Raw genomic sequence first — 13,746 nt, 5'->3', positions numbered from 1 at the left:
AAATGCCTGCCTATTCTTCTTTTTAATAAATCATTTGATTAGGAAATGAACAGAAAACACATATTTATATGTGCGTGAGAGAGTCAGAGTCGAGGTTCAAAAGCTAGCTGACGCGCGTCTGAATGGAACTCAATTAATAACACGATTAATAATAACCGTTTCAGACTATAGCCCTATCTCCGAGACAGACTTTACATTTAACAGCACCAAATATTAAATGCATATACAACTTTTTAGTCACGTTTTTTTACACGATTAACTAGGCCTACATATCGAAAGATGTCAGCATTAGTAGATTTATAAAACTACGAGAAGGGGATCATTATCTTTTTACAGCTCACTAACGCATCGCTCTCAGTCGGCTGCAGTCAGAACAGACCTAATGAACGGGACGACGGTAGAGCGGGGATTGTTTGGCGCTCTCGTGTTGTTTGGAGCGAATGTGATCCACCATCCGAGGAGAGCGAGCGTGTTCTGCGGATTAAAGCACAAAAGGTTCTCCGGTCCGCCGTCAGGAAACGTCAGTCCAAACAAAGTAGGCTAGCTTATATTAAAAAAAATGTCTATAAATATTTACTTCTGCTTCAACCACTGAAAGAGGGATGTTTTTGAGTTTTCCTTTGGTGCGCTATTGTTAGAGGGGTTGGCTGTGAAGCCCTGTGAGAACTGTGACGAAGGGCTGGACTCACATAACTGACTCAACCTTTCACCTGCTGTGCGGACAGCCCCCCCCCCCCCCCCGCGCCTCCGCTTCCTGACATGAACACCAGCATCTCCGCGCTCCTCACCACGGTGTTCTCCTCCCCCCCTCCCCCCGGCCTCCCCCCGACAAACTCGGGCCCTGGCCCCGGCTCCGTCTCCGACGGTCCCCCGGGGGACGCCGCGACGCCGGCGGACCTCCAGCTGCCCACCTTCACCACGGCGGCCCAGGTGCGCGTGATCCTCACCTTCATCCTGTGCGCGGCGTCGACGCTCTGCAACGTGTGCGTGCTGTGGGCGGCCAGCGGCCACAAGCGCAGCTCGCACGTGCGCGTGCTCATCCTGCACCTGACGGCCGCCGACCTGCTGGTGACACTGATCGTGATGCCGGTGGACGCGGCGTGGAACGTGACGGTGCAGTGGCTGGCGGGCGACGCCGCCTGCCGCCTGCTCATGTTCCTCAAGCTGCAGGCCATGTACTCCTGCGCCTTCGTCACCGTGGTGATCAGCCTGGACCGCCAGTCGGCCATCTTGAACCCGCTGGGCATCAGCGAGGCGCGGCGGAGGAACCGCGTGATGCTGAGCGTGGCCTGGAGCATGAGCCTGCTGCTGTCCGCTCCGCAGGTACACACAGAGAGACACGCACGCACGCACGCACACACGCACACACACACACACACACACTGCTGTCTGCTCCTCGGGTTCACACACAGACACACACACACATGCACACACACACTGCTGTCTGCTCCTCAGGTTCACACACAGACAGACACACACAGATCCCCCCCCCCCCCCCCACACACACACACACACACACACACTGCTGTCTCTTCATCAGGTACACACACAGAGACACACACACACACACACACACTGACGGACGCATGCACGAACAGACGCACGCACACACACACACGCATACACACGCACACACACACTGATGTCTGTTCATCAGGTACACTCAAAGAGCTCCTGCAGCGGCGCCTGCAGGTGTTAAAGGGAGGGAGCCGGCAGCATTGAGGAGATCAACAGTGTGCTTCAGTGTTCTCATAGAGCACTGATCTGAATGGGCTTTTAATCCCTGCCTCGCTGCAACAGATGGATGATTATACATGCATCATCCTGTGTTCACTGCAGCGCACATGGCGTACACACACACACACACACACACACACACACACACAGGACTTCCACAATGGGTCTGTTGGAATGTTTTGGTTGTGCGTATTTACATAAATTACATTGTTTATTACGTCTCACCTGAAGGATTGTCAAGGGAGTAGAAAGACCCGATCCCAGCATTGTTAGCGACTCGATCAATCCTTTGAGCTTTACCTTCTACCAGGTGGCTGGTGCCTGGCTCATCCTGCTGAGGTACGCACAGAAAATATTGTTAAATGAACATTTGTTTGGTTGTAACTGCAATAAACATTACCATAAACAAGGAATAGCCCCCCTTAAGGGTAAATGCCTTGCTCTCTCCACTCAGAAACTTAGGGAATACAACCCCTGACACCTAAATGCATGAACTCCTCCCACTAAACTGTGGGAATGCTTTGCAATGCCTTGCTCAAGCCACTGAGCCCAGTGGGTAGAGCGGAATCAGGGATTGGAACTCAGAATCCTGCCTGTGAATGGTGGGAGGCTGCACTGCCCACTGCCCAACACCTATCCAGTTATTCAGTTCTGTGTTGTAAAGTCCGACCTCATCTTCTTTTCTTCTGCCATGTATAGGCCTGGGCGATATGGCTGAAAGACATATCACGATATAACTAATCATATTGAACAATATCGATAACTATTGATAATTTGAATGACCTAAAAAGACTAGGAATTACCATGCAGGATTTAAACACTTCTGTTTAACACTTAACATGACCTTCCACTGTTCTTCATTGATAAATACTCCATTGTCGATACAACAATGAAAAACACTCAAATATTGTAAATAAGTATGGAACCGTGTTTGTGTAACAAACCCAGCTGCTATATTTGGTGGTCCAGTCTCTTATCGATATATATTGAACATATTTTATACTGATATTGATGAAAAGTCTATCACGATACAATCATTTATTGTTTTATTGCCCAGGCCTAGCCATGTATCCTGCCACCTTTCTTTGACTGTGTTCTTCATGATTGAGAAGCATTCTTTTTCAAGGAAGCTGTGTTTGATAAATATCTGTCAATATATCTGGTCTGAACTTGGATTTGACTGATCGTACATCATCTCTGCTTCTGTCACTGTTATTCAGTATGCATCAACTTCATGTTCTGGGATGAGTCATGACGCTACAACTGACCCACAGACTGGAGGGCACACGTTAAACCAAACTTATTTGACTCTTCAAGCTCTTCCGTATTGAGAAAGGCCCTTGACTCTCTGTAGGACCGTCTCTATCAAGCTGGGAAGCGTGCACCGTCCACCTGGTGGCTCGCTGATGGCCACTGGGTGGCAGCACAGGGTGACTGGACAACTGGATAGGTGGGGTGCAGTTTGGGTGGCGTTTTAGGTTGATTATCAAAGTCATAACTCTTCTCTGTTTCGGCACCGCAGTGGTGGAACAAGCTCCCTGCTGACGTCAGGACCGCAGAGTCGCTCACCAGCTTCCATAGAGACTCACTTGGACTCTGCATAGCCTTCCCCCCTTTCCCCACCCCCACACCGCTCTTACTCACTTATTGTACATCCTTGCACTTAAAAATAATACTTAGCATTGTGCAGCGTCTTATTCCAGCTATCTATGTTGTATACGGGGAATAGGTTAACCTAGCAATTGTTAGTGGCTTTGGATAAAAGCGTCTGCAAAATGCCCTAAATGTAAATGTAAATGTAAAGGAAATTTCTCTCCCTATCCACCCACCCCAGTGACATCCACTCGCCACGTCCGTCTGTCCTCTGCTGGGACAGACACTCTCTCTCTACGGAACCATCCGGATGCAGAGCTTCCCCGTCACGACTGACACCACCTCCGTCTGTTCCCGCAGATCTTCATCTTCCACTGCGTGACCATCACCCACCCGCAGAACTTCACCCAGTGCACCACCAGGGGCAGCTTCCAGACGCACGGCCAGGAGACGGCCTACAACATGCTGACCTTCTGCTGCCTCTTCCTCCTGCCCCTGGTCATCATGATCACCTGCTACTCCCGCATCCTGCTCCAGATCTCCAGGAGGATGCGCAAGGCCTGTAGGTCCCCACCCCCCCCCCCTCCCCCCAATCAGGACCACCCCCCCCCCCCGACCCGACTATTCTATTCTCACTCTGGAGATCATGAGGTCAACGATGACTAGGGTTACGTTAGTAATCTTAGTTTAGTGATCAGTGATTTAGTTTAAGTACAAGATAATTAAGTCTAGCTGTTAGATTAATGAACGATTTGACTATAAAGTCAAAATGTTTACGATTAGGTAGACAGTCTTTGTATATTATCAAATGTGGTGACCAACATCCTGCTGATTGGTGAATTCTAAATAGTATATATTCTAAAGTCATTAAAGGTGCAGTGAGCAGAATTCAGTGGCAAAAATGGAATATAACATCCATAAACATGTTCTATTTAAGTTTATAAAATGGGTGGCTTAAATCAAGCGATCTGATTGGTTCCCAACTGTTGTATATTGAGCGTATACACACAGCTATGACGCCCGTTCAGCTTACAGAGTTCAGTATCACTCCGCGCCTAACTTGAACTGCTATTTATATATAAAAGCAATAGCATAGTTCACTGAAGCCTAAAAATATGTTGATTGATGGAGAGGGTGGAAATGTTGTAAAGCAATAGGCACACGGTGAGTGAACTCGATAGTAGGCTAAATTGCCGGCGAACCAAGCTACCGTCTCTAGCCTTCTCGCTGAAGGACGCTACAGTGTGTTGCATAGCAATTGCCGTACACTTTGCAGGCAGCCAGGAGGGACTACTGTTTTTATATTTGTTAAAAACAAATGCTTTTCCGACTTTCTAGCTTTTTCAAAATTGAGGGTGTCTATGACTTTCATTTCGCCATACTTACGTAACCGTTTTATAAAAGCAATAGATCACTTCAGTCAGTGGTATACATTCATTATACCACAGTTAAGGGGGTCGCCGTCGGACAACGCCCCTTAACTGTGGTATAATGACCGTATACCACAGCCTGTCGTGATCTATTGCTTAAGTATAATCAGAAATTACAGGAGTCGAGAAACCCTCACCGCTCAATTATCCCTCCCCAATAACAGCATGAACAACCAGCATCATTAGCACAATAACAACATGAACAACCAGCATCATTAGCACAATAATAACCCTCCCACCCCCTCCCTCGCCGCTGTGTGCGTGTGTGTGTGTGTGTGTGGGTGTGTGTGTGTGTGTGTGTGTGTGTGTGTGTGTGTGCGTGTGTGTGTGTGTGTCCCCCAGCCTCGTCCAACGAGGTGCCGCTGCGCTGCTCCAAGAACAACAACATCCCGCGGGCGCGCATGCGGACGCTGAAGATGAGCCTGGTGATCGTGCTGTGCTTCATCGTGTGCTGGACGCCCTACTACCTGCTGGGTCTCTGGTACTGGTTCTTCCCGGACCACATCCAGGGCAAGGTGTCCCACTCCCTCACCCACATCCTCTTCATCTTCGGCCTCTTCAACGCCTGCCTGGACCCCATCGTCTACGGCCTCTTCACCGTGCGCTTCCGCAAGGGCCTGCGGGGTAGCCGTGGCAACGCCAGCGCCGCCGCCGTGGCGTCGGCCCACTGTCCAACGCCCAGAGGGCCGTGGTCGTGGCGCCACAGGAGTGCAGCGCCGCGGCGTCGCTGGACAGGACAGCAGGACAGCCCACTGCCATCCCGTAGCGTCCAGTCCGGCCAATCAAATCACTCCGTGGCTTAAGCCTGAGGTCGGGGGGGGGGGGGGGGGGGGGAGTCAATGAGGGAAGAGACGGTGAGGTCATGTGATGACCACATAATGTGATGTCATGTGATTTCCAATGTTTGCAGGTAACTGAACACTCAACAAAACAACACCGTTAACAACAGACTCATGGTCAGAGTTTTAAAAATGTTTTGTCCTATACGTTAAATGATAAACATGTTCTATATATTTATCATAAACATGTTGTAGCAGGGTCCATGCTTCCAACCACCTGGTTTTTCTAGACTCATCCAAAGAAGGACGCAGGGTGGTGGACTGGTGGTGTTAAATCGGTATTATTAGAAAAAGTGTGTTTGAAATGATTCATTGCCATTCCATGTTGCCATCTACGAGAACTGGTTGAACCTGTGCTCACTGATTCCTCAATGTGCCACAGGTGTGCAGCCTCACCCAGCACCCAGAGTCCAATCAGACTGGTGAGGCCATCATTCACACACACTCCCACACATGTTCTTTATGTTTAATGATAGACATGTTCTATATGTTTGAAGAAAACATCTTCAGAGTAAGTTGTGGTACTTGTCTTGTGCTTTGTGAATATTCCCAAGTGGTTCATATGCAGAGGTAAAAAGATAAACCCAGAAACAATAAATAATGGTGGATGATGTCATGGGTCGTTCGTCTTCACGCATTACCAGTAATCAATAGATCTAAAACTCAAGAGCTCAGATGAGAATGAAACAAGCAGTTTGCGGGTACATTTAGTGAATATCCCCATTATTCACAGCATGGCCGCCCTGCTGAATATTGCCTTCATACTGTAATCCGGGGAAATAGTTTAATATTAGCAGTGTTAATACTGATAATACTAAACTAGTGCTTATTCATTATCATGTGTTTTTCTTTTGTTTTACAAAAACTACCACTCTACTCCGGAGTAACACAAGACGGATGCAAGATAAACGCATGTAGGCTGACTTCTACAACGGCTGTGCTGTTAATGTTCAGCATGTGTCGCACCGCGACGTGTTTAACGTGCTGTAAACGTTTCCGGCTCTACGTGAATTCATAAAGGGAGCACTTTCACAGTCCAGCCTGGAGGCTGAAGCTCTTCCTGCTCTTTGAGAGGACTTCTAAAGAGGATGGAGAGACATGATGGGAGCGTTATGTAACTGTACAAACACACACACACACAAGTGCTGTGACAAAACCCAATTCCATGCATGATTGCTGGGTTAAACCCGGTACAACCGGTATAACCCGTAAGGTTAGCAGAGGACTTGTGGCTGTTGGGATCTTTCCAACTACAGCCCTTTCTATATACACACCTGGATGTATACAGAACAGGAAACAAATATGAAGTATTAATACCTGGAACTTATACACATGTTGTCAACAAACCTGGGCATAAACACTCCTGGAAGTATACCTGAAACATATACACATCTTGAGGTATACAAACCTGGCCATATATACATCTGGACATACACATCTGGAAGTAGATATACAGGGAACGTATATACACATTGTATATGAAACGTGGACACACACACCCGGAAGTATACATAGCTGGAACTTGTGCATAACTGGAATGTAAATAGGAAAATGTACATGTGTCTACATGTGTGGTTGTGTGCTTCCTTTCTGTACTGGTGGCTGGGATATGGTGTTAGGAGTAATTAATACATTATTTACACTTTAACCCTAGCAGTTTTAAGAGGGAGGATAGTGTTGATTTGATTAAGAACTGAGAGAACATACAAAAATCATCTTATTTCCGCAGAGAACAACTACAAATGTACTATCATATATTAGTTGTGTATTAGTTGTGTAATTGTATATCATTGTTGTTGTGCTGTGTATGTCAATGCTTTTCTGCTTTCTAAATATGGCCATTCTTCCTCCTCGGAGAGGAGTGGTAGGAGTGATATGAGTGATAAGGGTGATAATAGGGAGACAACCCTTTATGGATTGTCCCGCTCCCTATACAAGACGGCCATAAATCAACTCCAGATTGAATGTGTGGGCTAGGACGGAGTGTCATTCACACTGACATTTACCCCACGAATAGGTCTCCACCATGCTGGTGGATCCAGCTAGCCAATACTGGTTTGTTTTTCAGCTTAATGGCAAACAATATACATGGTCTACAGGGCCACAAGGGTGTTGTGAATCAACGGCCGTTTTCCTGGTAGCGCTGCAGGCAACTTGGCTTACTGAGACCTCCCAGGGTACAGGCACATTGATCCAAACATGACAACGACTTCCAGCTGTGATCTCCTGACCCCATTATGTGTGTAAACACATAATGGTGGTATTAGTGTTCAGCCGGGCAGGGCCACCAGGCCCTTAGCCATACTACAGTTACCACAGAAGGTGGATTTCCTGGGCCACATCATCGCACCACAGGCCAGGTTCCTTTAGAGAGGACTAGAAAGAGGCCATTCAAAGCACGGCAAAACAAATTACAAAAAAACAACTGATGGGCTTATTGGGAACGAAGGGCTGCTGTAGACAGTGGGAAGTCGATCATGCAAATGTAGCAAAGCCACTCCGAGGCATCCCACACAGCCTCATTCACACAGAATGCAGGGGAGCCCAGTGGTAACTCAGTAGGGGGTGAGTGGATTACATGCCATTAGCTTTACATGTAACCCATGAGGTTTCATCTATTTTGCTAACAAAAAACACATCACAACTCAAAGCATCATGATTATTGGCATGGCAAGTGTTGCTTGCTATGGATTACATTACTTGACAGAGGTGGACAGTGTTGCAAGAAAGAAAGGAAGAACATTCTCACTAATGGGGAAACATTAGCAGATCTTTGTTATTGTGTTATTCCTAAAAAAAGAACAGATATTGGATATCCGATGTCAAAAAGCCTACACGTGTAGTCTTTGAAGTTCTTTAAAGCTCCGGTGTGTAAAATGAGGGTGGCCACTAGCTGTGGTGTTTCCTATTGCAACCAACTGACACAGCAACACAGCAATTCTTATTTTCATGGGATTATACACTAATTAAAACATACCTATGAATGTTATATTCCATTCCTGCCAAGTCTGTTCAACTAGATGGCACTTAATTCTACACACTGGACCTTTTAGTGTACATAGTGAAACATTAAATATTTCTCAATTTAACATTCTTTTCAAAATTAACTACTTTCAAAAAGTACTTCAAATATGTTTTTTTTCACCTGGGACTAGGACCCACCCATTGTGATTGAGGATCAAGGATACCGTAGTATAAGATTGTTGGAACAGATTTTATTTAAATGTTTTAAAAATAAATGAACTATTCAAATCTCGGTGAGTCTGATGAGAAGGACATGTAGATCAAACGACCATCCACCTCTTATTTACATCTCTGCTCAGGTCGGGACAGTAGCCGAATTTGGACATAGGTACTTCCAAATGGATGTAACCATCTACGCCACCATTGGGCATTCATAACAACATTGCTTATAACACACTGCTACACAAAGATTGTAAAAAAAATAAAAAATACACAAAAGAGTTGTGAATGAATGTGCCGCTGGCCTGTGCTCACACTAGGCAATCTCAACTGGGCCTGAGTACGGTTGCCTCTTGTACATATAGGTCGGATGCGTATCCATGTGTGTGCACGTGTCAGCTCATTAGCATCTGTACCGTGGCCTGAGCACACCTCTCCGAAGTGTACTGAGGCCATGGAATTTAACTGTACTTGAGTACGGACGGCGTGCTCAGGGGGCAAACGTACTCGGGCGCGCTACAGATGGCCTCGTGTGAGTGCGCCCAGATACTCAGATGTCAAGTCTGTTCAACTCGATGCCACTCAATTCTCACACACTGGGCCTTGTGTAGTTAGTACACTTAAAGATATGTCAATTACACTTTCAAAAAGTATACATCAGATATAATTCTTTTTCACCTGGGACTATGACCAACCCATTGCGATCGAGGATCAAGGGTACCGTAATAGAAGATTGTCGGAACATATCTGATGTAAATGTTTTAAAATGATAAATGTAAAAATAAATTAACTATTCAAATCTCGGTGAGCTTGATGAGAAGGATATGTTGATCAAACGACCATCCACATCTCATTTACATGCTTGCTCAGGTGGAGACATTTCTTACGTGGTGTTTGTCCCCGATCTGTGTTCTGATTGGTCCGCGGGACGGGGAGTGGAGTCTGATTGGTCTGCGGAAAACAACTTAAATCTCATCTGCCACGACGCGAGGAACACAAGCATCAGACCTCTGCTGTCACAGAGCACAACCTACTCATCTCATCCTGGGTGAGTACTGCTTTAGTACGAATGTACTAATACTGCGTCCTTCATCCTGGGTGAGTACTGCTTTAGTACGAATGTACTAATACTGCGTCCTTCATCCTGGGTGAGTACTGCTTTAGTACTTATGTAGTAATACTGCTTCCTTCATCCTGGGTGAGTACTGCTTTAGTACTAATGTAGTAATACTGCGTCCTTCATCCTGGGTGAGTACTGCTTTAGTACGAATGTACTAATACTGCTTCCTTCATCCTGGGTGAGTACTGCTTTAGTACGAATGTACTAATGCTGCGTCCTTCATCCTGGGTGAGTACTGCTTTAGTACTAATGTAGTAATACTGCGTCCTTCATCCTGAGTAAGTACTGCTTTAGTATTAATGTAGAAATACTAATTAGGTCACGTATCCCTGTTCTTTCTGTCCGTTGAAGACATGGATCCAGACCTGCGCCGTGTCTTCATCCTGGTCCTTCTCACTCCTTTATTGGCCCTGGTGTCTTCTGGCCTCAGAGGGCCGGGATACGTCTTCAAGGATGACTATAAAACGGAATGGAAGGGGGCAGATAAATACTGCAGAACACACTACAGTGGCTCATTGCTCATGCTCATTGTCAGGGATGCGGCACATGGGGCCACGCTTAGTGGCAACGGCTGGGTTGGCCTCCGACGAACTGGTGACGGTTGGATGTGGGCCAGGGGGGAGCCGCTCGGGGACCTTCACTGGAATCACGGTGAGCAAAACATGCAAGGAAACATTTTAACTGGACTATTACATGAAAGGGAAGTGATAGACAGTGGCAGATGGGCAATGTGTGAGTTCTGGAGAATGACAGACTGCTGGGTAGTTCCAGGAAGGAGCCATTTGAAAGGAATTGATAATGAATAAATAAATATTGCATTTATTTTCTGACATCTAGAACCGGTCTGACGCTTTTAGTCCCAGTCAATCCTTGGTGTTAATTAAGCCTTGTTTTGGTGTACAGCTGATGAACCAATGGCTGGAAAGGATTGTGCACAGTGGAAACCAGACGGCTTGAAATCTGGGGAATGCGACAGGAAAAAAAAGTTATTCTGTGCCGACCATGATCTGGTTCTGATCACTGAAGAGAAGACCTGGGAAGAGGCCCTGCAACACTGCAGGGATTTGCGGTTACCGAGCCACGAAATGTGCTACGACCTGGCCACCTTGGAGACGGATGACGACCTCCTTTTTGCGCATGAAGAAGCACGGAAGGTTACAGCCAAAGAGGTAGGCCACCTGTCCAGACCAGAACAAATTCTGTGGCACCCTGCCTAAGAGGTCCTTGACCTTGAACAACAGGAATTGCATGGAGAAGAAGAACTTCTTCTGCCAGAGGAGAGTGTGTGTTTAAAGCGGTGGAGGATCCCGCTAAATTAGTAAACTGGTATAATCCCAAAGTAATCCCCGGGATATTCAATATGTACACAGAATAGTGTCTGAAATAAACGCAGGAGAGACAGTCTCACCTCTTCACCTGAAGCCTTTATTTGTTGTTCTTGTTGTTCATCTGTCATTTTGTGTCATTTGTCATTTTGTCAAAATTTTTATTGTCAAATTTTGTCAATTTTTTTGGTCAAATCTATCCTTATCCATCCCTCAATCAATCCATCCCTCCAAAACTATCCATCCATCCATCCATATCCATCAGTGAGTCAGTCAGTCTAGAGCAGAAGTTCTCAAAATGTTTCTACTAGTGTACCCCCTCTAAGATATATTTTTCAGCTGAGTACCCCCTCACCACAACATATCTCAGGGTGAAAAGAAGTTAACTTTTTTTTTTTTATAGAAATCTTTTGAGTACCCCTTGCAGTACTCAAAAGTATTCTCTGGTTTAGAGAATACTATCAGGAGCTTTAATCATTAAAAGAGTTAACCCAAACCCTGATAGTAATGCATATATATATATAATAATGCTTATCACTGTATTTACTTATGTAAACAAATGTATTACATATATATATTTTCTATATATCTATATATATATATATATATATATATAATAGATATATATGTTAACCATTTGTTTACATTAGTTTATGCAGTAATATGCATTAAATATATATATATATATATATATATATATATAAAGATATATATATATATATATATTATACATAAAAAGACCTTTCATGCCAATAGCATCCTAACCCTCGCTTGGGTGACACCGCAAACACAATGAAGCACACTGAGCTGTACAGCTACCACAGCACCAGCAGAGGGACCACTACGCCTACAAACACACAAGCAAACACACACACAGATACACTCTGCAGTAAGGGAGCTGTAGTCCAGAACACAATATTTTATTAAAGTTACTGTCCGCTGTGTGGGAGTGAATATAATATTTGATAGCAGTTACCATCTGCAGTATGGGAATTGTAGTCCAGTAGACAATTTGAGAGGTTACCGCCAGTTTGGGAATTGTAGTCCAGAAGACACCTTTAGAGGTAACAGCCAGTTTGGGAGTTGTAGTCCAGAAGACACTTTGAGAGCAGTTAGCGCCTGCAGTGTGGGGGTTGTAGTCCAGAAGACACTTTGAGAGCGGTAACAGCTTGCAGTGTGGGGGTTTTTAGTCCAGAAGACAATGAGCGCAGATACAGCCTGCAATTCTGGGAGTGTGCCCTAGTTAGACCAAGATGTTTCCAAAAAAAAAAGGCATGACTTTAAACAACGTCGGAAGAAAAGAGTCAATTGGTTTAGTGTTTAGTGCCGCAGTCTGACAAAGCTGCTCCTCTCGCCTGGGAGCCTCAGGAGTAGAAGTCCAGCCCCAGCTTCTCCACCTCATTGGCTGAGTGGTGGTGGGCCTTGTTGGGCACTGACGGCTCTGAAGCCTCCGAGAGCCAGTCAGGGGCGTTCCTGCCCAGGAGACCCAGGCTGCGGACGCCCCGACTGGGGGAGGTGTTCAGGAGCGTCTCCCTCATCCCCTGCTCCTCCCTGGTGGCCGCCTCCCACACCACCCCAAGCTCCGCCTCCAGTTCCCTGCAGAACAAATCACAGCAGAGGTGAATAGCTGTGTGTGTGTCATCGTGTCATTTCTGGGACAGGTGAATAGCTCTGTTATGGTCACAGTTTGTGTGAGAGAGAGTGTGAGTGAGACCCCACAACATCTACAAGAGAGGAAGGTGCCTGTAGCCATAGCCCCACACACACTCTCTCTCTCTTGCTCTCCCTCTCACTCTCTCTCCCTGATACAGTTCCTCTCTCACTCTCTCTCCCTGATACACTGTCCCTCTCTCTCTCTTCCCCACTCTCTCTCCCTGATACACTGTCCCTCTCTCTCTCTTCCCCACTCTCTCTCCCTGATACACTGTTCCTCTCTCACACTCTCTCTCCCTCCCTCTCTGACATACTGTTGCTTCCAATCCCTCCCTCCTTCCCTTAACCCCTCCCTCTCTCTGCTATCTCTATCTCCCCTGCTCACCCTCCTCCCACCTGCACTGTCTCCCTCCCTCTCTCCCTCTCTCTCTCTCTGACACTGGTGCTCCCCTCCCTCCCTCCCTCCCTCCCTTCCTCCCTCTGGTGCTCCCATCCCTCCTCCCTCCCTCAGTCCCTCCCTCCTTCTCTCCCTCTCTGACACTTGTGCTCCCCTCCCTCCCTCCCTCCCCCTCCCTCCCTCTCCATACTGTTTGCTGTGCAGCACCCTGTTCAGAGCGCTCTGTCTGTCTCCCGCCTCCCTCCCTCCCTCCCTCCCTCCCTCTCCATACTGTTTGCTCTGCAGCACCCCGTCCAGAGCGCTCTGTCTCCCTCCCTCCTCCCTCCCTCCCTCCCTCTCCATACTGTTTGCTGTGCAGCACCCTGTCCAGAGCGCTCTGTCTGTCTCCCTCCTCCCTCCCTCCCTCCCTCCCTCCCTCCTCCCTCCCTTCCTCCCTCCCTCTCCATACTGTTTGCTCTGCAGCACCCTG

The 13,746-nt window shown here is 46.8% G+C and overlaps 2 protein-coding genes across 2 annotated transcripts in view; one reads left to right on the top strand and one right to left on the bottom strand.

The window, feature by feature from the left end:
• Window positions 1–759: 759 nt before the first annotated feature.
• On the top strand, window positions 760–5,563 carry gnrhr2 (gonadotropin releasing hormone receptor 2; the record flags this gene model as incomplete). The annotated part of the gene is made up of 3 exons (XM_084475929.1): window positions 760–1,323; window positions 3,691–3,892; window positions 5,103–5,563. The coding sequence occupies 3 exons, from the start codon at window positions 760–762 to the stop codon at window positions 5,561–5,563; spliced, it is 1,227 nt and encodes a 408-aa protein (XP_084332055.1).
• A 7,028-nt stretch (window positions 5,564–12,591) lies between these two features.
• Window positions 12,592–13,746, bottom strand: part of cep89 (centrosomal protein 89) — a gene marked incomplete at both ends in the record, with an annotated part of 22,163 nt that continues 21,008 nt past the window's right edge. The window contains one exon of the mRNA XM_084476026.1: window positions 12,592–12,823. Within this exon, the coding sequence (XP_084332152.1) occupies window positions 12,592–12,823 (232 nt within the window). The remainder of the gene's footprint in view (window positions 12,824–13,746) is intronic.

This window comes from Micromesistius poutassou, assembly GCF_964030765.1.
Source record: "Micromesistius poutassou genome assembly, chromosome: 12".
Classification (NCBI taxonomy): Eukaryota; Metazoa; Chordata; class Actinopteri; order Gadiformes; family Gadidae; genus Micromesistius; species Micromesistius poutassou.
The sequence above is the reverse complement of the archived record's forward strand: the minus strand, read 5'-3'. Positions and strand labels throughout refer to the sequence as shown.